The 24,332-nt window shown below is 52.7% G+C and overlaps 1 protein-coding gene across 1 annotated transcript in view; it reads right to left on the bottom strand.

Moving 5' to 3' along the window:
- Positions 1 to 24,332, bottom strand: part of LOC140191838 (receptor tyrosine-protein kinase erbB-2-like) — a 153,931-nt gene that overhangs the window by 20,394 nt on the left and 109,205 nt on the right. Inside the window, exons 8-16 of the mRNA XM_072249625.1 lie at positions 21,782 to 21,981; positions 19,073 to 19,202; positions 13,324 to 13,414; positions 12,194 to 12,339; positions 12,065 to 12,109; positions 10,002 to 10,140; positions 6,840 to 6,962; positions 4,808 to 4,906; positions 3,228 to 3,413 (exon numbers count right to left, since the gene is read on the bottom strand). Of these exons, the coding sequence (XP_072105726.1) occupies positions 3,228 to 3,413; positions 4,808 to 4,906; positions 6,840 to 6,962; positions 10,002 to 10,140; positions 12,065 to 12,109; positions 12,194 to 12,339; positions 13,324 to 13,414; positions 19,073 to 19,202; positions 21,782 to 21,981 (1,159 nt within the window). The remainder of the gene's footprint in view (positions 1 to 3,227; positions 3,414 to 4,807; positions 4,907 to 6,839; positions 6,963 to 10,001; positions 10,141 to 12,064; positions 12,110 to 12,193; positions 12,340 to 13,323; positions 13,415 to 19,072; positions 19,203 to 21,781; positions 21,982 to 24,332) is intronic.

Below are 24,332 nucleotides of genomic sequence, written 5' to 3'. Positions count from 1 at the left end.
CAGGGTGACGGAGCAACACCTTATATTCCGTCTGGGTAGTCCCCAACCTGAAGGCATGAGCATTGATTTCTTCTGTGACTGGGTCCTGAATTACCCCCATGAACTGTGCTTTTGAAAAGGGAGAGAGAGAGAGAGAGAGGTGCCCAACACAGACACCTTGATAAAAAGAGAGAGAGAGTTATCTAACACCAACATCTTGTTTTTGAGAGGGAGAGAGAGAGAGAGAGACGAAGACAGCTTTGCATGATGTTATGGGTTTTCTGCAGCACGTTTACATTTTTACAAGAACACTGGTTTCAGCTTCTGTATTCTTACAGAGAGAGAGGAGGGAGGAGCTGTTTGATGGACAGCTGGTGTTCAGCACGGGGAGATAAATAACAGGTCAGCCGTTAGACCTACAGACACATGGTTTTGGACACTGAATGAGCTTTGTTGTTTCCACAGAAAAGGTGGGTTTTGGAGGATCGATCAGGCGGATCGATCAGTGGCCCACGCAGTGTGAAAAGGGTGTGACCGGTGGGGAGTTATTTGTGTGTCCGATCCTCGCCTGGGTTGATAATTCCACCACAGAAGAACGGTCCCCTTTGTTGTGGTCACAGTCGGTGACTTCTAAAGGATTTCGGAGGACAACGGGAAGTTCGACAGCATCAGCTCACCTGAAGACTCAAATCTCTCCCTTTCTCTCCATCACTACTCAACTCAATACCACAAACTGAACTGAACTTTACTCATCATTGTAAGACTATCTATTTACCCCTAGACTTGAAGAAGCTTGATTTTCATATATTTCCATACTTATATATATATATTCATTGCTAACCTGTTTGATTTACCTACATTTATATTACTGTGTTGCGTAGTTACTAATAAATACCATTAGTTAATAGTAATACTGGACTCCAAAATGTTTTCCATTTCTGCTGGTTCGTTAACCCGTCACGGGGTACGTGACACTTATTCTGGTAATTTTTCCCCTTCTCCCCCTTCCCTCTTCTTCATTGCCCACTCTGGCCTCTTACCTCTCCTCCTCACCAGCTTATCATCTCACCCTGGCTCCCCTCCTCCTTCCCTTACTCCCATGGTCCACTCTCCTCTCCCATCAGATTCCTTCCTCTCCAGCCCTTTGTCTCCCCCCCCCCCACCCCCCGGCTACTAGCTTGTCCTCTTCCCCCCCACCCCCCACCTTTTTATTCTGGCATCTTCCCCTATCCTTTCCAGTCCTGAGGAACGGTCTCAGACCGAAACGTCGACTGTTTGTTCATTTCCACAGATGCTACCTGACCTGCTGAGTATCTCCAGCATAGATACAGGTACAGAGAGTGACAGGGTGCGAGAGGGAGAGAGAGAGAGAGAGAGAGAGAGAGAGATAGAGACAGACAAGTAGAGATAGAGAGAGACAGAGATCGAGATAGAGAGGGAGAGTGTGTGTGTGTGTGTGTGTGTGCCTGTATGTGTGTCTTTGTATGTGTGTCTGTGTCTGTATGTGTGTGTGTGTGAGAGTGTGTCTGTATCTGTATGTGTCTGTCTGTGTCTGTATGTGTGTGTGTGTGTGTGTGCGCCTGTATGTGTGTCTTTGTATGTGTGTCTGTGTCTGTATGTGTGTGTGTGTGTGTGTGTCTGTATCTGTATGTGTCTGTCTGTGTCTGTATGTGTGTGTCTGTCTGTGTCTGTATGTGTGTGTGTGTGTGTGCGCGCCTGTATGTGTGTCTGTATGTGTGTGTGTGTCTGTATGTGTGTGTGAGAGTGTCTGTGTGTGTGTGTGTGTCTGTATGTGTGTGTGTGTCTGTGTGTGTGTGTGTGAGAGTGTCTGTGTGTGTGTCTGTGTGTGTGTGTGTGTCTGTCTGTATGTGTGTGTGTGTGTGTGTGAGTGTGTCTGTATCTGTATGTGTCTGTCTGTGTCTGTATGTGTGTGTCTGTCTGTGTCTGTATGTGTGTGTGTGTGTGTGTGCGCGCCTGTATGTGTGTCTGTATGTGTGTGTGTGTCTGTGTGTGTGTGTGAGTGTCTGTGTGTGTGTGTGTCTGTATGTGTGTGTGTCTGTGTGTGTCTGTCTGTGTGTGTGAGGGTGTGTGTGTGTGTGTGTGTGTGTGTGTGTGTGTGTGTGTGTGTGTGTGTGTGTGTGTGTGTGTTGCTCTTTTAGAAAGAGGAGTCGTCGTACCCACCCCAATCACTTTGCCTGACAGCTGTGACAAGGTTTGGACACCTGAAGCCCTGACCTGGTTGTATCTATTTTTCTGCATTTTCAGACGCGTTTATTACGGATCATCTGTCACGTGTGTCGGGCAGGGTAGACGCTAATGAGCACAGTCAGGAAGTCGTGCTTTGTCTTAGTCGAGTTCAGAACGGGGTGGGGAGAGGTGACATGTGATAAATCCTTCGTTAACTGCTGAGATCGTCAATTTCTCCACCACACTCAAATCGTTCAAATATGCTAATTTATAACGGTTTGGTATTGCTGTACGTCTGGTTTTAGTATTGTCAGCTCGTTCAGCTTTGCTGGTATCGTAACCTGGGGGATTGAACGTAGTTTTCTGCCTGATCCCGGTGGTCCGCTTGCAAACGTTTCGCCACCACACGAGCAGACGTCGCCAGCGCTGTTCACTGGTGGTGCGTTCGCCGGACGCTTGGCCTTATCGATCGGCTGGTTGGTCGTTACTGAGAGAACTCGATTTGTGACGCAGGGAGGGTGCCTCGCTGAGTGGCGAACTCTGCTGTTGCGGTCTGCAATTCTGCCCACGTTGGCTTATATAAACAGGATCGAAGCCTACACGTCAGTTTACAGAACCGCCTGAGGGAAAGCCACGCTTCTAGGGACTCCCTGATAAGCACATAAAGGCCAAGCATTCGGTGAAAACGCCATGGGTGAACGGAGCATTGATAACGTCTCCTCGCACGGCGATGGCAGGTTTGCAAACGGACTGCCAAGACCGGAGAACGATTCGACCCAACCATCCGCCACCCGAGGTGCACATTTCCCCAGGTAGCCTCCGTTGTTTTCCCCCCGCTTCGGAAATTCTTTATTTTGGAAGTGCGTCGCACGGTGCCAAGCCCCGGCTCCGGGCAGCTGTGCTCTGACCGCAGGTAACCGCTACCCTGGTAATTTTCCCCAAACAAAACCACCGCATCCCCGCGGTGCCCAGAGGCGAAATATCTCCCCAGAGTCACAGACTGAAAGCTCACGCACTCTCTCTTTCCGCGAGCGGCGCTCGACCCCGCCCCGCCGGCCTACCTTCGCGATCTGCACACACCAGTTGAGGAGGTGCTGGGATCCGATGCGGTCCTTGTGCTCGCGGACGTAGTCCAGCAGGGACCCGAATGGCATTAGCTGTGTCACCAGCTGAACTGTGGACGTCAGGCAGATCCCCAGCAGGCGGCAGACGTAGGGGCTGCTCACGCCCGCCATGATGTACGCCTCCTGCAAAGTACAACGCACTCAGCATCACCTCGCCCCGTCTGATACCAACCACTGCTCCCCTTGGAGACAGCTGCATTAGCGGCACTTAACAGACTCTTAGATAAACGGAGGGTTACGTGGGAGGGAAGGGTTAGATTGATCTTAGTGTAGATTAAAAGGTTGGCGTAACATTGTGGGCCGAAGGGCCTGTACTGTGAAGTTCGTTCCATGCTCTCACTGAAACCTATCGAAAACTCCGAGATAGAGGGGATGTGGAGGCCAAGTCATTGGGTGTATTTAAGGCAGAGATCGATTGGTATCTGAGTAGCCAGGGTATCAAAGGTTATGGAGAGAAGGCAGGGGAGTGGGACTAAATGGGAGAATGGATCAGCTCATGATAAAATGGCGGAGCAGACTCGATGGGCCGAATGGCCAACTTCTGCTCCTTTGTCTTATGGTCTTAATTCTGTATAGCGGCAGGTACATGAGGGACATTGAAGAGACTCTAAGACAGGCACATAGATGAGAGGGAAACGGAAGGTCATGTCGGATTGAAGGGTTAGATTGAGTAGGTTAAAATGTTGGCACAATAGGAAGAGGGCTCAAAGTGGGTGTAAGGCTCTCCTTCCCTCCGCTAGCCTGCAGGTCACCCTTGGGCAAGGTGTAGCACCTGCTTAGCCCACCCCGATCAGGGTCAGGTGAAACCATGGGAGCAGGTGGTGGACAGTCGTACGAGCAGCCGGTGCAGATCACAGGTCCTGGTGATGTGACCACTGACGCCAGGCAGACCATCTCTACCATAAACGCTGCCTGGGCAGGGCGAAAAGCATTATCAGGGATGCATCTCACCCTAACCATGGACTTTTTACTCTCCTCCCATCCGGTAGGCGCTACAGGAGCCTCTGCTCCCGCACCAGCAGGCACAGGAAGAGCTTCTTCCCTGAGGCTGTGACCCTGCTGAACCTCACATCACAGCGCTAAGCAGTATTGCACCCGTATTGTACTGTCTCAGTACTTTTATATTTGTGTGCTGTAGCACTTAATTTTTATTCACAGTTATTTTGTAAATAACACTATTTGCATTTCTGGTCAGATGCTAACTGCGTTTCATTGGCTTTGTATCTGTACTTGGCACAATGACAATAAAGTTGAATCTCATCTAATGGCTGGGGGTGGTGGTCACCTGTCTTGTAAAGTCACTGCCCAGAAGGTGGCGATGGCAAAACACTTCTGTAGAAAAGTTTGCCAAGATCAAGGTCACCATGGTCGCCCACGCCGTAGACACAGCGTGTAATGATGAGGATATAGGGCCTGTACTGTGCTGTCGTGTTCGAAGTTCTACGGTTATTCAGGGTAAACTGTATCTCGACGCGGCTCCCGTTCATTCAGCGGGTGGGCTCGCAGATTCCACTTACGTCCAGGATTTCTTTGTTCGCTTTGGGCGACGTTCCCTCTCTGAGGACCTTAATGGCGACAGGTATCTTCACGTCTTCGTCCTCTGGCATCCAGACACCCTGCGTTCAGGAGAAGGGGGAGCACGGAAGTTAGGAGCACCCAGCCTTTCCCCGGACACGCACCCAACCGCCTCACACCGCGCACCCACCCCCCCCAACCCGATCGTGTCCACCAGGTCGCAACCCTTCCGAGCCTCGAGGGGGAGGGGAACAGGCAGGTAATAGCGACCAAAAAATACTGCAAAGGCAGGGCAGCTGAAATAAAAAACTGGAGATGCTTAAAAAACTCAGCAGGTCAGGCAGCATCTGTGCAGAGAGAAGTAAACTGACATAGAACACTACATCCTCGTACAGGCCCCTCAGTCTAAAACTTGCTGATCTTTTAACCTATTCCAATATCTATTTAACACTTCCCTCAGACACACCCCTCCGTTTTTCTATCATCCACATGCCCGTCTGAGAGTCTCTTCAATGTCCCTCATGTATCTGCCTCTCCCACCACCCCTGGCAGGGTATTCCACACACCCACCACTCTCTGTGTGAAAAGAACACTTCCCTCTGACATCCACCCCCTCTACATTCCCCCAGTCACCTTAATATTACGGCCCCCTGTATTAGTCACTTCCACCCTGGGAAAAAGGCTGCCCCTTCTATCATTCCATCTGGCACACCGCTCGTCCTCCTTCGCCACAAAGAGAAAAGCCCTGGCTCGCTCAATCTCTCCTCATAAGGCACCCTCTCTAATCCAGGCAGCATCCTGGTGAATCTCCCTCTGCACCCTCTCTAATCCAGGCAGCATCCTGGTAAATCTCCTCTGCACCCTCTCTAATCCAGACAGCATCCTGGTGAATATCCTCTGCACCCTCTCTAATCCAGGCAGCATCCTGGTGAATCTCCTCTACACCCTCTCTAATCCAGGCAGCATCCTGGTGAATCTCTTCCGCACCCTCTCTAATCCGGGCAGCATCCTGGTGAATCTCCCTCTGCACCCTCTCTAATCCAGGCAGCATCCTGGTGAATCTCCTCTACACCCTCTCTAATCCATGCAGCATCCTGGTGAATCTCCTCCGCACCCTCTCTAATCCAGGCAGCACCCTGGTGAATCTCCTCTGCACCCTCTCTAATCCAGGCAGTATCCTGGTGAATCTCCTCTGCACCCTCTCTAGTCCAGGCAGCATCCTGGTGAATCTCCTATGCACCCTCTCTAATCCAGGCAGCATCCTGGTGAATCTCCTCTGCACCCTCTCTAATCCAGGCAGCATCCTGGTGAATCTCCTATGCACCCTCTCTAATCCAGGCAGCATCCTGGTAAATCTTCTCTGCACCCTCTCTGATCCAGACAGCATCCTGGAGAATCTCCTCTGCACCCTCTCTAATCCAGGCAGCATCCTGGTGAATCTCCTCCGCACCCTCTCTAATCCAGGCAGCATCCTGGTAAATCTCCTCTGCACCCTCTCTAATCCAGACAGCGTTGTGGTGAATCTCCTCTGCACCCTCTCTAAAGCTTCCACCTCCTTCCTGGAATGAGGCGAGCAGGACTGAGCACAGCACCCCCCAGTTTCTTAGTTGGGCCCGTTTGTGTCAAAAACTGTCTAGTGTGGTCTGACCAGGGTTTTATAGAGCTGCAACATTACCTCGCAACTCTTGAACTCAGTCCCCTGACTAACGGAGGCCAACACGCCACGCACCTTCTTAACCGCGCTGTCAACCTTTTCGGCAACTTTGAGGGATCTGTGGACGTGGGTCCTAAAGTCCCTCTGTTTCTCCACCCTGTCATTAACCCTGCATTCTGACTTCAGATTTGAACTTGCACACTTCTCTGGGTTGATCTCCAGCAGCTGTATCTCAGCTCTCTGCACTCTGTAACCAGCAACCTTCTACAACCTCCCACAACACTACCTCACCTCTACGAATTTTACCCCGACACCACCCCGCAGCCCGACCGCCTGATGGGGCGTACTCCCCGCAGGGAACGTCAGCCTCGTTTCTTTACCTTGTAAACGGTTCCAAAGGCGCCAGATCCCAGGACCTTTACCTTCTTCATTTCCGTCTCCTTCAGGATTCGGATCTGCGCCTGATTCGGAACAACGCCGCTCGGACTCACCGGCTCGACGAGCTGGGGACGGACAGGACGCCACAAACAAAGTCAATTATCCATCTGCACGCCAGGCACGGGGCCCAATGAACGAGGACTCGCCAGGTACGGGGCCCGATGAACGAGGACTAGCCAGGCATGCAGCCCATCGAACGAGGATTCGCTAGGGGCAGGGTCCATCGAACGAGGACTCGCCAGGCACGGGGCCCGATGAACGAGGACTCGCCAGGCACGGGGCCCGATGAACGAGGACTAGCCAGGCACGCGGCCCATCGAACGAGGACTCGCTAGGCGCAGGGTCCATCGAACGAGGACTCGCTAGGTGCAGGGTCCATCGAACGCTGGCTCGGCAGGCAGAGAAAGGGTCATGACTGGAGGGGAGGTTAGCTGGGGGGTAGCTGCTTTTTTTTTTCAGCCACTGAGTCACGAAGTCACAGAGCGCTACAGCAGAGAGAAACAGGCCCTTCAGCCCATCTAGTCCCCTCCAAGCCGCCATTCCGCCTCCTTGCACCTACCTGCACCCCGGACCCGCTACGCCCCTCCCCGTGGACTGAGGTAACGTGAATGACTGAGGCAGACAGTGGGTGACACGGCTAGAGTAACACTGTTACAGCAACAGCCATTCCTGCCGCTGTCCTGCACGTTCTCTCTGTGACTGTGTAGGTTTCCTCCCAAGTGCTCGGGTTTCCTCCCATGTTCCAAAGAGGCAGGGCAGTGCAGGCCTGTGAGGCTGGGCGGGCCCGTTCCCGCACCGTGTCTCTAAATAAACACTTTAACAGTTTAAAGAACAATTAGGTGACTGGAGACGTAGTGGGCAAGGGCGCTGGCCAACGGGAATAAGGTCTCCAGGCCATGGCACGGCCGAAGACTGGGTGCTGTGAGGTGGAGGCTTTACGCTGGTCGCGGCTCACCTTGCCACGGCCTGACACGGTGGCTTTACAGCACCAGCGGTCAGCGGCCCGGGCCGGTGAGGAGTTTGTACATTCGCCCGCCGTGACCGTGTGGGTTTCCGCCGGGTGCTCTGGTTTCCTCCCACAGTCCGAAGGGGAACCGGTTAGGGTGAGTGAGTTGTGGGCACGCTACGTCGGAAGGGCGGCGGCGCTCGGCGGGCTGCCCCCAGCGCGATTTTCGCTGGTTCCAGCTGACGCAAGTGACACACCTGAGCGCGTGCTTTGATGTTTCCACGCCCGCGTGACGAGGAGGGCTTGCATTAGGAAACAGCTCTATTTCTAAATTTAATATCCCCTTTGTCTCCCCTTTTCAGATTTCTTTTTATTTCTGGCGTGCGCGCCCGTGTGTGTGTGCGACGCTGGCGGGGCGATGCCTTTTCCGTGCCTTTACAAGGCGCGGAGTGAGAGAGGGTGGCCGCCACTCCTCGCACAGACATTTTCGCAGCCTCTTCCCCTTTTCTTTTTACGAGGTCGAGTTGCAGCCTTGGCTCTCGACCCGGCACGGATGGAAAGCGGCCCTGACCGCGTTCGAACCCGGGAACCTCCGCTCCTGGGTCTGGCGCTGATGTTGTTGCGGTACCAGCCGGGTCCCCTTTTCCGGTTTCTGATGAGGACCCCGACCTGGAGCTGGAGCAAGGGAGAGGAGGCTGAGTACAGGGCTACGGTAGGAAACTTTGTCACATGGTGTGAGCAGAATTATCTGCAGCTTAATGTGAAAAAGACTCAGGAGCTGGTGGTAGACCTGAGGAGAGCTAAGGTACTGGTGACCCCTGTTTCCATCCAGGGGGTCAGTGTGGACATGGTGGAGGATTACAAATACCTGGGGATACGAATTGACAATAAACTGGACTGGTCAAAGAACACTGAGGCTGTCTACAAGAAGGGTCAGAGCCGTCTCTATTTCCTGAGGAGACTGAGGTCCTTTAACATCTGCCGGACGATGCAGAGGATGCTCTACAAGTCTGTGGTGGCCAGTGCGATCATGTTTGCTGTTGTGTGCTGGGGCAGCAGGCTGAGGATAGCAGACACCAACAGAATCAACAAACTCATTCGTAAGGCCAGTGATGTTGTGGGGATGGAACTGGACTCTCTGACGGTGGTGTCTGAAAAGAGGATGCTGTCCAAGTTGCATGCCATCTTGGACAATGTCTCCCATCCACTACATAATGTACTGGGTGGGCACAGGAGTACATTCAGCCAGAGACTCATTCCTCCGAGATGCAGCACAGAGCGTCATAGGAAGTCATTCCTGCCTGTGGCCATCAAACTTTACAACTGCTCTCTTGGAGGGTCAGACACCCTGAACTAATAGGCTGGTCCTGGATTTATTTCATAATTTCCTGGCATAAATTACATATTACTATTTAATTATTTATGGTTTTATTACTATTTATTATCTATGGTGCAACTCTAACGAAAACTAATTTCCCCCGGGATCAATAAAGTATGGCTATGATTTGCGGGAACGGGACACCCTCTCGGGCCTCACGACCGGCCGCTTTTCGGTGCGCCAAGGACGAGTGCGCCTTCGGGGTGCTAGAGTTTCGCGGCTCGGGGGGGGGGGCGGGCAGATTTGAGTACCAGTGCCGCCACCCGGCGTGTCACGGGAGTGCGCGGCAGATCGAAAGCAGCGAGGCGGCTGCCGGCTGTGTGCCCGAGGAACCGAGTTCTTTGGGAACAGGGCCCGGAAAAGCCGACAGTAACTCAAATATATGACAGTAACTATATGTTATAATGATGTGGTTCTGTCAGTGTTAGTCTTTGGTTTGTCCTGTTTTCTGTGATATATCACTCCGGAGAAACATTATATCATCTCTTAATGCATGTATGCATTTCTGAATGACAATAAACGAGGACTGAGTGTTCTCATAATCTAACGTAAATGACCACACAGTACAACAGTGGTGAGAGGAAGAAGCCGGGACGCAGCAGCGGGAGACCACAAATACACTTTATGAGGTACGGGAGGCACCGAGTGAAGCGGCCAGTGAGCGTACGATTTCCGCGTGGACCCAGGCGAACCGCAGTCGAGCCCACGACCGCGTGGGTAAACCCGCGAGCTTCAGAAGAGGCTGAAACTGTTCCCCCCGGCAGCCAGCGCCGGGCTCACCTTGTTCTGCTCAAGGAGCCTCATCATCTTGTGCTTCTGCTTCAGGTAGACCTTGCGCTTCCACCAGACGATCAGGAGGACGATGAGCAGCATGAAGAGCAGGGCCCCGACGATCCCGGCCACCACCGAGGTCACCTGGCTGGACGGAGAGAGAGAGAGAAGCACAGGTCCATCAGACGGTACGCTCTCCCCGAGAGACCAGTCCTCAGGCCTGCCGAGACCCAGCTCGCGGGAGGCCGCCTCCCCAGGTGGAAAGACTTGCTTCATAATCTGAGCGAGGGAGATCGTTGAGGAACGATTCCCGGTATTTTATTGGCACAACCCACCGATCCCAGGACAACTCACAACGGCCAGTTGAGTAAGCCCACTAAACTAAAAACGGGTTTTGGACTGGGGGGGGGGGGGATCCTGCGGTGTCACGGGGGAGAAGGTGCGGGCTCCCCTTCACGGTTGGCGCCAGAACTGAACTCTGACCTCGCGGCACCCTGTGATGAAACCGCGCGACGCTAACCGCTGCTCGCTCGCGCGCGCGCTGTGGTGCCTCAGTCCGGGTGGTTAGTACGTGTGGGGGTGGTTCGAGCAAGCGCACGCTGGATAACTCCCTGTACGTCAAAGCTCGGGCGGGGGGGGGGGGGGGGGGGGTCCAGACGTTTACTGTGACCAAACCCTAAAGCATCTGACCTCTTCATGTGCAAAACCTCGCGCCTTCACATTCAAGGCCTCGTCCCTTGTGGCTGCAGGAGGAGATGGCGGCACGACGCAGCGCACGCAGCCAATTTGGTGATGAATATCTGTTATTTGTCAAGTAGGGGACCGTGCACAATCCTGATTTGATGGAGATGGACGTGAGAGAACGGAGGAACATCAGGGAAACTTCTGAAATGCCCGCTTCGCTACCGCTGCTACTGTGCGGTAACCGGAATCTCCGGAGCAGAGGGCCCCGAAATCCTCGGCTTTGCGTGTTTCAGCGGCCGGGGCGAGGTCGAAGGCGCTCGGCAGAGGATGGCGCTCGGGAGGCTGTATCGGAGGGGCTGGTCGGAGGCTCGAAGTTTTCGGACGGACGGACTCAGTGTCGGCTGTGGTCGGCTGCTTCCAAGGCATCGGCAAGTTGACGGTTCCTGGAGGTTTATGGCAGGGAGTTTCTCCCTTTTGCCGCCTGCTATCGGGGACTCGGGAGTCGATCGACTTGGGACTTTGAGACTATTTTTTACTGTGCCCATGGTCAGTTCTTCATCAAATTATGGTATTACTTTGCATTGTTGTAACTATATGTTATAATTATGTGGCTCTGTCAGTGTTAGTCTTTGGTTTGTCCTGTTTTCTGTGATATCACTCAGGAGAAACATTGTATCATTTCTTAATGCATGTATGCATTTCTAAATGACAATAAAAGAGGACTGAGTGTTCTCATAATCTAATCTAAGTGGCGCCACACACACTGATCCTCGAGGGGACCTACCCTCTCCCTCGTTACCCTTCGAGCAGAGGGCTGACAAGGGGAGGTTACCCGGCCTCTGGCCGCGCCGAGGCTGGGGAGGAGGGTGTATTCTGTCCGGTTGCTACGCCAACCGACGAGACTTTTAACACGGTAAATCAGCGAGTTGTTTTGTTATGTCCCCCCAAATGGAGACACCTCTTCTCCCTCATTAGGGAGAGAGAGCCTGTGGTATGTCGAATACTGGGTGAATGAATAGCCTTTGGGGCACTTCAAGTCTGTGTCTTTATTGATGCTTTGCTGCACACTCTGCTCTGTGGGGGGGTTGGGGGTTGCCGATGCTTTTTAGCTGGTGGGGGTGGAGGTCGTTGCCTTGCTGGTGCTTGTGCGTTTGAGGGGTGAGCCGGGGGTGGGGGGGACTTTGGGGTTCTAACGTTTCAACTCTCATTCATCCTTCAGGGCCACTCCTCTGTTTCCCGTGGACGTTTGCGAAGAAGAAGAATTTCAGGGCGCAGATTGTGCGCACTTCTCTGACATCCTGCTGAAAACTACCGAGAAGCCCCCGGGCCGAGGGGGTCACTGACAGTTACGCCGCCGCCCAGGGAAGAAAGCGAGGCGGAGGACTCACCCGTGCATGGGCTCTTCCGGACAGCCATCTTCACCCGCCGTACACCTGCAGGACGAGACACAGTTACTGGCGGAGAACGCACGGTGGGCGGAGGGTTTCCCACAGGCTTGGTGCCCGACCTGTACTTACGAGTGACTGCAGTTCATGGGGCACAGCTGGCACAGGCCGTGTTCGTCCGGGTGCTTCCAGATGTGGCCGTGCAGGCCGCTGGGGCACTTGGCCACGCAGTGCACGCCGTCCCTGTAGTGCCGGCAGGCCACGCAGGCGTCGGAGCCCTGACAGCGAGAACGGAAGGGTCAGTCCCCGTCAAAACCCGCCGCCGGGCGAGGAATAATCACCACCCGCTCTCCGCGTAAATTTGTACTTTGAGACACGGCACGGCCCAATTACACCCGATCGGCCTACTAACCCTGGGAACGCGGGAGGAGAGGAAACCCATGCGGTCACGGGGAGAATGTCACAGGCAGGGGCTGGGTCACCGGCGCAGCGATCGAGTTACGCCAACGGGGAGCAGGGCGGCCGCGGAGGCCAAGTCGTCGGGTGCATTTAAGGCAGAGGTCGACGGATCCTTGACCGGTTGGGGCACGAAGGTATACGGGGAGAAGGCCAGGCGACTGGGAAAACAGGACGAGGTGGCGGAACAGACTCGAAGGGCCGAATGGCATGATTCTGCTCCCGTGCCTTACGATAGGCCACCGTGCCACCCAGGGTTGCTGGTGGCTATGGCTCGTGTTGTTCTGCTGCGCACCGTGGGCACGCCAGAGCGTGCGGCCACACTGCTCAGCAGGACAACTCGCGGGCTGCCCCCAGCGCGGCTCAGGCTGGGCTGGTCGTTAACGCAAACGACTCAGTTCCCTGCACGCTTCGGTGTGATGTGATAAATGAGTGAACAACGCACAGACACACACACACACACATCAGCAGTTCGGGCAGCATCTGTGGGGGGGTGAATAAACAGTTGACGTTTCGGGTCGAGACCCTTCATCAGATTCTGGAACAGGAGCGGGAAGACGCTGGGTGGGGGGAAGAGGACAGGTTATAGGTGAGGGGAGAGACCAGACAGGTAAAGGGCTGGAAAAGAAGGAATCTGACAGGAGAGAGGAGCCCGCAATTGCCCCCCCACGACTCATGCTCCCTGACCCTCACGTCGCTGGGCTGCGGGGAGCAGACAGCAGCACTGGGAGGAAATCCGCGCACGTGAAGGGAGAACGCGCAGACACCCTCACCCCCCTGCCCCGTTCCAGCCACCGCCAGCTCACCTTGCCACTGCAGCTGAGGCTGTCGTTCTGGGGGAGACACTCGGGGTGACACGCGATGCAGCTGAACTCGCTCAGGTACTCCCGGAACGAGCTGCGGGAGGAGACAGATCGCCAGGGTAAAGGAGGCAGTCCTGACGAGCAGCACCAGACCGCCAGGCGGAGCAGCCGCGCGAGGCCGTTCGGCCCGTCGAGACTGCCCCAACATGGCTGACTCAACATCACAGTACAGGCTCTTCGGCCTACACCGAGGCTTCCTGAGTCAGGCCACACTCAGAGCATTGGGCCCCTGATTTAACAAAAGATGTGCCGGTGTTGGGAGAGGAGTTTTATGAAAATGATCCCGGGAGAGAAAGGCTTAACATATGAGGAGCGTTTGATGGTTCTGGGCCTGTACTCACTGGAGTTTAGAAGAATGAGGTGGGGGGGGAGGTCTCATTGAAACCTATTGAATACTGAAAGGCTGAGATAGTGTGGATGTGGAGAGGATGTTTCCTATAGTGGGGGAGTCAAGGACCAGAGGGCACAGATAGAGTGGATGTGGAGAGGATGTTTCCTATAGTGGGGGAGTCTAGGACCAGAGGACACAGATAGAGTGGATGTGGAGAGGATGTTTCCTATAGTGGGGGAGTCTAGGACCAGAGGACACAAATAGAGTGGATGTGGAGAGGATGTTTCCTATAGTGGGGGAGTCTAGGACCAGAGGACACAGATAGAGTGGGTGTGGAGAGGATGTTTCCTATAGTGGGGGAGTCTAGGACCAGAGGGCACAGATAGGGTGGATGTAGAGAGGGTGTTTCCTATAGTGGGGGAGTCTCGGATCAGAGGATACAGATAGAGTGGATGTGGAGAGGATGTTTCCTATAGTGGGGGAGTCTAGGACCAGAGGGCACAGATAGAGTGGATGTGGAGAGGATGTTTCCTATAGTGGGGGGAGTCTAGGACCAGAGGACACAGATAGAGTGGATGTGGAGAAGATGTTTCCTATAGTGGGGGAGTCTAGGACCAGAGGACACAGATAGAGTGGATGTGGAGAGGATGTTTCCTATAGTGGGGGAGTCTAGGACCAGAGGACACAGATAGAGTGGATGTGGAGAGGGTATTTCCTATAGTGGGGGAGTCTAGGACCAGAGGACACAAATAGAGTGGATGTGGAGAGGATGTTTCCTATAGTGGGGGAGTCTAGGACCAGAGGGCACAGATAGAGTGGATGTGGAGAGGATGTTTCCTATAGTGGGGGAGTCTAGGACCAGAGGACACAGGTAGAGTGGATGTAGAGGGGATGTTTCCTATAGTGGGGGAGTCTAGGACCAGAGGACACAGATAGAGTGGATGTGGAGAGGATGTTTCCTATAGTGGGGGAGTCTAGGACCAGAGGACACAGATAGAGTGGATGTGGAGAGGATGTTTCCTATAATGGGGGAGTCTAGGACCAGAGGACACAGATAGAGTGGATGTGGAGAGGATGTTTCCTATAGTGGGGGAGTCTAGGACCTGAGGACACAGATAGAGTGGATGTGGAGAGGATGTTTCCTATAGTGGGGGAGTCTAGGATCAGAGGACACAGATAGAGTGGATGTAGAGAGGATGTTTCCTATGGTGGGGTAGTCTAGGACCAGAGGACACAACCTCAGAATAGAGGGACGTCCATTTAGAACAGAGATGAGGAGGAATTTCTTTAGCCACTGGGTGGTGAATCTGTGCAATTCATTGCCACAGGCAGCTGTGGAGGCCAAGTCATTGCGTAGATTTAAGTTGGAAGTTGGTGGGTTTTTTATTAGTCAGGGCATCAAAGGTTACGGAGAGAAGGCAGGAGAATGGGGTTGAGAGGGATAATAGATCAGCCATGATGGACTGGAGTAGACTTGATGGGCCAAATGGCTCAATTTTGCTCCTAGGTCTTAGTGTGTAATGTGGTCCGACCTTATAACCCACCCCAAGGTCAATCTAACCCTTCACTCCGAGATAGCCCTCAATTATTCTCTCATCCACGTGAGTCTCTTAAATAGCAGGGTGTTCCACACATTTTCTGAGCTAAAACACCTCCTTGTTACATCCTCCCTATAAGTCCTCCCAAAATTTATGCCCGCTTGTATTAGCCATTTCTGCCCTGGGAAAAAGTCTCTGGCTGTCTACTCTATCAATGCCTCCCATCATCTTGTACATCTCTATCAGGTCACCTCTCACCTTCCTTTGCTCCAAAGACAGAAGCCTGAGCTTGCTCAACCTTATATCAAGAAGACACGCTCTCTAATCCAGGCAGCACCCTGGTGAATCTCCTCTGCATCCTCTCTAATCCAGGCAGCATCCTGGCGAATCTCCTCTACACCCTCTCTAATCCAGGCAGCATCCTGGTGAATCTCCTCTGCACCCTCTCTAATCCAGGCAGCATCCTGGTAAATCTCCTCTGCACCCTCTCTAATCCAGGCAGCATCCTGCTGAATCTCCTCTGCACCCTCTCTAATCCAGGCAGCATCCTGCTGAATCTCCTCTGCACCCTCTCTAATTCAGGCAGCATCCTGGCGAATCTCCTCTGCACCCTCTCTAATCCAGGCAGCATCCTGGTGAATCTCCTCTGCACCCTCTCTAATCCAGGCAGCATCCTGGTGAATCTCCTCTGCACTCTCTCTAATCCAGGCAGCATTCTGTTAAATCTCCCTCTGCACCCTCTCTAGTCCAGGCAGCATCCTGGTGAACCTCCTCTGCACCCTCTCTAATCCAGGCAGCATCCTGGTGAATCTCCTCTGCACCCTCTCTAATCCAGGCAGCATCCTGGTGAATCTCCTCTGCACTCTCTCTAATCCAGGCAGCATTCTGTTAAATCTCCCTCTGCACCCTCTCTAGTCCAGGCAGCATCCTGGTGAACCTCCTCTGCACCCTCTCTAATCCAGGCAGCATCCTGGTGAATCTCCTCTGCACCCTCTCTAATCCAGGCAGCATCCTGGTGAATCTCCTCTGCACCCTCTCTAATCCAGGCAGCATCCTGATGAATCTCTCGGCACCCTCTCTAATCCAGGCAGCGTCCTGGTGAATCTCCTCGGCACCCTCTCTAATCCAGGCAGCAACCTGGTGAATCTCCTCTGCACTCTCTCTAATCCAGACAGCATCCTGGTGAATCTCCTCTGCACCCTCTCTAATCCAGGCAGCATTCTGGTGAATCTCCTCTGCACCCTCTCTAATCCAGGCAGCATCCTGGCGAATCTCCTCTGCGTCCTCTCTAATCCAGATAGCATCCTGGTGAATCTCCTCTGCACCCTCTCTAATCCAGGCAGCATCCTGGTGAATCTCCTCTGCACCCTCTCTAATCCAGGCAGCATCCTGGTGAATCTCCTCTGCACCCTCTCTAATCCAGGCAGCATCCTGGCGAATCTCCTCTGCGTCCTCTCTAATCCAGATAGCATCCTGGTCAATCTCCTCTGCACCATCTCTAATCCAGCAGCATCCTGGTGAATCTCCTCTGCATCCTCTCTAATCCAGGCAGCATCCTGGTGAATCTCCTCTGTACCCTCTCTAATCCAGGCAGCATCCTGGTGAATCTCCTCTGCACCCTCTCTAATCCAGGCAGCATCCTGGTGAATCTCCTCTGCAGCCTCTCTAATCCAGGCAGCATCCTGGTGAATCTCCTCTGCAGCCTCTCTAATCCAGGCAGCATCCTGGTGAATCTCCCTCTGCACCTTTTCCAAAGCTTCCACGTCCTTCCCATAACGAGGTGAATGGAACTGAGCACAATATTGCAAGCTGTCTCTCGGCCGTCCTTACACGAATCAGCCTGTCAGCATCCTGGTGAATCTCCTCTGCACCCTCTCTAATCCAGGCAGCATCCTGGTGAATCTCCTCTGCACCCTCTCTAATCCAGGCAGCATCCTGGTGAATCTCCTCTGCACCCTCTCTAATCCAGGCAGCATCCTGGCGAATCTCCTCTGCGTCCTCTCTAATCCAGATAGCATCCTGGTCAATCTCCTCTGCACCATCTCTAATCCAGCAGCATCCTGGTGAATCTCCTCTGCATCCTCTCTAATCCAGGCAGCATCCTGGTGAATCTCCTCTGTACCCTCTCTAATCCAGGCAGCATCCTGGTGAATCTCCTCTGCACCCTCTCTAATCCAGGCAGCATCCTGGTGAATCTCCTCTGCACCCTCTCTAATCCAGGCAGCATCCTGGTGAATCTCCTCTGCACCCTCTCTAATCCAGGCAGCATCCTGATGAATCTCTCGGCACCCTCTCTAATCCAGGCAGCGTCCTGGTGAATCTCCTCGGCACCCTCTCTAATCCAGGCAGCAACCTGGTGAATCTCCTCTGCACTCTCTCTAATCCAGACAGCATCCTGGTGAATCTCCTCTGCACCCTCTCTAATCCAGGCAGCATTCTGGTGAATCTCCTCTGCACCCTCTCTAATCCAGGCAGCATCCTGGCGAATCTCCTCTGCGTCCTCTCTAATCCAGATAGCATCCTGGTGAATCTCCTCTGCACCCTCTCTAATCCAGGCAGCATCCTGGTGAATCTCCTCTGCACCCTCTCTAATCCAGGCAGCATCCTGGTGAATCTCCTCTGCACCCTCTCTAATCCAGGCAGCATCCTGGCGAATCTCCTCTGCGTCCTCTCTAATCCAGATAGCATCCTGGTCAATCTCCTCTGCACCATCTCTAATCCAGCAGCATCCTGGTGAATCTCCTCTGCATCCTCTCTAATCCAGGCAGCATCCTGGTGAATCTCCTCTGTACCCTCTCTAATCCAGGCAGCATCCTGGTGAATCTCCTCTGCACCCTCTCTAATCCAGGCAGCATCCTGGTGAATCTCCTCTGCAGCCTCTCTAATCCAGGCAGCATCCTGGTGAATCTCCTCTGCAGCCTCTCTAATCCAGGCAGCATCCTGGTGAATCTCCCTCTGCACCTTTTCCAAAGCTTCCACGTCCTTCCCATAACGAGGTGAATGGAACTGAGCACAATATTGCAAGCTGTCTCTCGGCCGTCCTTACACGAATCAGCCTGTCAGCATCCTGGTGAATCTCCTCTGCACCCTCTCTAATCCAGGCAGCATCCTGGTGAATCTCCTCTGCACCCTCTCTAATCCAGGCAGCATCCTGGTGAATCTCCTCTGCACCCTCTCTAATCCAGGCAGCATCCTGGCGAATCTCCTCTGCGTCCTCTCTAATCCAGATAGCATCCTGGTCAATCTCCTCTGCACCATCTCTAATCCAGCAGCATCCTGGTGAATCTCCTCTGCATCCTCTCTAATCCAGGCAGCATCCTGGTGAATCTCCTCTGTACCCTCTCTAATCCAGGCAGCATCCTGGTGAATCTCCTCTGCACCCTCTCTAATCCAGGCAGCATCCTGGTGAATCTCCTCTGCACCCTCTCTAATCCAGGCAGCATCCTGGTGAATCTCCTCTGCACCCTCTCTAATCCAGGCAGCATCCTTGTGAATCTCCTCTGCACCCTCTCTAATCCAGGCAGCATCCTGGTGAATCTCCTCTGCACCATCTCTAATCCAGGCAGCATCCTGGTGAATCTCCTCTGCAGCCTCTCTAATCCAGGCAGCATCCTGGTGAATCTCCTCTGCAGCCTCTCTAATCCAGGCAGCATCCTGGTGAATCTCCCTCTGCACCTTTTCCAAAGCTTCCACGTCCTTCCCATAACGAGGTGAATGGAACTGAGCACAATATTGCAAGCTGTCTCTCGGCCGTCCTTACACGAATCAGCCTGTCATCCCCCCCCCCCCCCCACACCCCCACCACCTGTAATGCGGCCCCTACCCCTCATACAAGTTGCAGGATTCCACGCATTCCTGACCGCGGAAGTACGTGCAGGAGAGGCACTGCGCCGGACCGGGTCCCCAGCAGCTGCCGTTGGTGCAGAGGCTGTCACAGGCGTGCCCCTCGGCTTCTGCAAGAGAAAAGGGGGGGAGCGAGTCAGGGGAGGTGAGACGCAGGCGCCGGTCAGAGCGTCAGGGAGGCGGGGGACAGAGTATCGGTCCGTTATATAGTTACAACCCCCTTCTGGCCCCGCGAGCCTCACCGACCCACCCACCCACCCACCGATTCAACCCCAGCCTGGTCACAGGAGAAGTTACAGTGACAACCAACCCGTCGACCGGTACACTTCTGGAGCGCCGGAGGAAACTGGATCACCCGGGGGGGGCGGGAACCCACCCGCTCGCGGGAAGGAATCTGCCAGCTTCGTACGGACGGCGGCGGGAGTTTGCCCTCTGAACCCCGACGCCCGAGCCGCCAGCGTCGCGCGCTAAACCGCTACGCTGCCCCGGCGCCTGCCGTCCCAGGAGAACGGGGCATTTCCCCGTTTGCGGGCCACGCTCTGACTGTCATTCCGCCAGCCACGGCGTTAGAGCCAGTAACACCCCTCAGACACAGGCCATTCGGCCCAAAAAGTGCATGCTGGCCAATCCAGCTCGTCCCAATTTCTCTCCGACCCCAGCCCAAGGGCTCCTTCAGTGACACCATGTTACCTGCCTGAACCACCTCCTCTGGCAGTTCATTCAAATACATGCACACTTTAACCTCCACCTTTATTTCTTTACATAGAACATAGAAAACTACAGTACATTACAGGCCCTTCGGCCCACAATCTTGTACCGACCATGTAACCTACTCTAGAAACAGCCTAGAATTTTTCCTACCGCATAGTCCTCTAGTTTTCTGAGCTCCATGTACCTATCTAAGAGACTCTTAAAAGACCCTATCGTTTCCACCTCCACCACCGTCACCGGCAGCCCATTCCACGCACTCACCACTCTCTGTGTGAAAAACTTACCCCTGACATCTCCTCTGTACCTACTTCCAAGCACCTTAAAACTGTGCCCTCTCGTGCTAGCCAATTCAGCCCTGGGGGAAAGCCTCTGACTATCCACACGATCAACGCCTCTCATTATCTTATACACCTCTATCAGGTCACCTCTCATCCTCCGTCACTCCAAGGAGAAAAGGCCGAGTTCACTCAACCTATTCTCATAAGGCATGTTCTCCAATCCAGACAACATCCTTGTAAATCTCCTCTGCACCCTTTCTATGGTTTCCAAATCCTTCCTGTAGTGAGGCGACCAGAACTGAGCACAGTACTCCAAGTGGGGTCTGACCAGGGTCCCATATAGCTGAAACATTCTTTATATAATTCTTTCTAGTTGTTAAATGTTTTTGTTGCATTTGACGCCAACCGACCGGAGCAAATTCCTAATCCATATAAATGGTAATTAGAGCCGATTTTCAGTCGTTCCACGTACTCACCTCGCTCTGTGTGAAAAATTTGCCCCTCTCGCCCTAAACCTATGCCGCCAAGTTCTGGACTCCCCTGCGTCCTGGGGAAAGGTTGTTGCCAGCCACCTGGATGTTAAGCGTTCCACTGCCCTCGGCCGTTCCCGTGGATCCATCGGCTGCGTGGAGGAGAGCAGCCCGCTGCGGCGGCCTCCCCGTATCGCACAGCCCCGGCTCGTGTATCCGGGCGGCTAGACGCCGACAATGACCGACCGAGGGCCTCAGTCTCCAAGGGTGCTCGTTTATTGTTATTATTTCTTTCTTTTTGTGTCTGTGCACGGCTTGTTGTCTTCTGCTCTCTGGGTGAACACCCAGGTCGGGTCGGTCTTTCACCGATTCTACAATGGATTTATTGACTATGCCCGCAGGAGAACGAATCCCAGGGTCGTGAATGGTGACATGGACTTTGATAATAAGTTTACTTTGAACTTTAAAACTAATTAATTTCCTTACTGAGATACAGCGTGGAATCCACCTTTCCAGCCCTTCGAGACACCACTGCCCGACAATCCCCCGATTTAACCCCAGCCTAATCACAGGGCAACTGACAGTTAGCCCACGAACTCATTCGTAAGGCCAGTGATGTTGTGGGGATGGAACTGGACTCTCTGATGGTGGTGTCTGAAAAGAGGATGCTGTCTAAGTTGCATGCCATCTTGGTCAATGTCTCCCATCCACTACATAATGTACTGGTTGGGCACAGGAGTACATTCAGCCAGAGACTCATTCCACAGAGATGCAACACAGAGCGTCATAGGAAGTCATTCCTGCCTGTGGCCATCAAACTTTACAACTCCTCCCTTGGAGGGTCAGACACCCTGAGCCAATAGGCTGGTCCTGGACTTATTTCATAATTTCCTGGCATAATTTACATATTACTATTTAATTATTTATGGTTTTATTACTATTTAATTACTTAAGGTGCAACTGTAATGAAAACCAATTTCCCCCGGGATCAATAAAGTATGACTATGGCTGTGAACCGGTATGTCTTTGGACCAGAGAACCCGAAGGAAACCCATGCGGTCACGGGGAGTGATGGACAAACTCCTCAGAGGCAGCGGCGGGAATAAGAACCCGGGTCGGCAGTGCTGTAAAGCCTCGTGAAATCTTAAGTGCCCCGCATGCTGAGCTTTGTTTTTCCCCGTACCCAGAGTAGTCAGATGGGACTCCATCCCAGTGGCCGTTGCTACTTACCACAGAGGTCCTGGCGCCTGTTGGCTGTTATCAGCTCTTCCTGGTGATCCTTCTTAAAAAGCTGCCTCCAGGGAATGGTACTCACATAGCAGAGGTTAGGGTTGTGGTGAATAAACACCAGCCCGTTACTGATCTCTTTCAGAGACCGAAGTCCCAGCGATTGTATCGTGAGGTTCTGCACTGACAGTGCATAAGCACCGCTGTAACCAGAGAGGGAGCACGTCAAAAGCAAAAATCAAAACCTACAATTAAAATCAAACGCAGTCAGGAATCAGACGCGCAGTCAGAAATCAAAGTCAGAAATCAAATGCACAGTCACATAAGTCAAACACAGTCAGAAATCAAACAGTCAGAAATCAAACACAGACGGAAATCAAATACAGAAATCAAACACACAGTCAGAAATTAAACACACAGTCAGAAATCAGTGGCATGGTCAACAATCAAACACAGTCAGAAATCAAAGGCACAGACTGAAATCAAATCCAAAGTCTAAACTCAAAATCAAAGTGAAAAACCAAAGAACTCCACTATCTGGGTCATGCTCTCGTTTTGCATTTACCATCAGGAAGGAGGTACAGGAGCCTCAGGACCCACACCACCAGGTCCAGGAACAGTTATTACCACTTAACCATCAGGAAGGAGATACAGGAGCCTCAGGACCCACACTACCAGGTTCAGGAACAGTTATTACCCCCTCAACCATCAGGAAGGAGGTACAGGAGCCTCAGGACCCACACCACCAGGTTCAGGAACAGTTATTACCCCCTCAACCATCAGGAAGGAGATACAGGAGCCTCAGGACCCACACCACCAGGTTCAGGAACAGTTATTACCCCTCAACCATCAGGAAGGAGGTACAGGAGCCTCAGGACCCACACCACCAGGTTCAGGGACAGTTATTACCCCTCAACCATCAGGAAGGAGGTACAGGAGCCTCAGGACCCACACCACCAGGTTCAGGAACAGTTATTACCCCCTCAACCATCAGGAAGGAGGTACAGGAGCCTCAGGACCCACACCACCAGGTTCAGGAACAGTTATTACCCCCTCAACCATCAGGAAGGAGATACAGGAGCCTCAGGACCCACACCACCAGGTTCAGGAACAGTTATTACCCCTCAACCATCAGGAAGGAGGTACAGGAGCCTCAGGACCCACACCACCAGGTTCAGGGACAGTTATTACCCCTCAACCATCAGGAAGGAGGTACAGGAGCCTCAGGACCCACACCACCAGGTTCAGGAACAGTTATTACCCCTCAACCATTAGACTCCTGAACCAGTGTGGGTAACTTCACTCATCTCAACACTGAACTGATTCCATAACCTATGGACTCACTTTCAAGGATTCCTCAACTCATGTTCTCAGTATGATTTATTTTTTATCTGCATAATTTGCCTTACTTTGAACATTAGTTGCTTGCCAGCCTTTATTTATCTACAGTGGTGCGAGGAAGCTCTGTAGAATTTTTTCTATTTCTGCATAAGCATGACCTAAAATGTGATCAGATCTTCACCCAAGTCCTGAAACTAGGTAAAGAGAACCCAATTAAATAATAACACAAAAAACATTACACTTGTTTATTTTTTTATTGAGAAAAACGATCCAAAATTACATATATTTGTTGGAAAAAATATGTCAAGGTTTGATTCCAGTAACTGGTGTGACCTTCTTGTAAGCATTAACTGCAACCAAACGTTTCTGGTGACTGTTAATCAGTCCTGCACATCGGCTCGGGGGAATTTTAGGCCATTCCTCCTTATAAAACTGCTTCAACTCTGGGATGTTGGTGGGCTTCCTTGCATGAACTGCTTCCTTCAGGACCTTCCACAACATTTCTATAAGATTAAGGTCAGGACTCTGACTCGGCCATTCCAAAACACAAACTTTCTTCTTTTCAAACCATTCTGTTGTTGATTTACTCTTGTGTCTCGGATCATTGTGTTGTTGCATCGTCCAACTTCTATCAAGCTTCAGGTGACGGAACCCTGGCATACTCCTGTAAAATGTCTTGGTACGATTTTGAATTCATTGTTCCCTCAATGATTGCGAACTGTCCAGGCCCTGAGGCAACAAAGCAGCCCCAAACCAGGATGCTCCTTCCACCGTGCTTCATGGTTGGGATGAAGTTTTGGTGTTGGTGTGCAGAGGCCTTTTTCCTCCAAACGTTGCAATGTGCATTTCTGCCAAAAAGTTCAACTTTTGTCTCATCTGTCCACGGAATATTGTCGCAAAAGCTTTGTAGAACGTCCAGGTGGTTTTTGAAAACTTAAGATGAGTAAAAATGTTTTTTTTTTGGAGAGCAGAGGCTTCCTCCGTGGTGACCTTCCACAAGCACCATTCTTGTTCAGTGTTTTTCTTGGAGTGGACACATGAACAGAGACTTAAGCCTCACTCACAACGCGCTGGAGGAACTCAGCAGGTCGGGCAGCATCCGTGGAAAAGATCGGTCGATGTTTTGGGCCGGAACCCTTCGTCAGGACTGTAGAGGGAAGGGGCAGAGGCCCTATAAAGAACATGGGGGAGGGTGGGAAGGAGAAGGCTGGTA

The sequence above is a fragment of the Mobula birostris genome, chromosome X (genome assembly GCF_030028105.1).
Source record: "Mobula birostris isolate sMobBir1 chromosome X, sMobBir1.hap1, whole genome shotgun sequence".
NCBI classification, from domain to species: domain Eukaryota; kingdom Metazoa; phylum Chordata; class Chondrichthyes; order Myliobatiformes; family Myliobatidae; genus Mobula; species Mobula birostris.
This window is presented reverse-complemented; position numbering and strand designations above follow the sequence as displayed.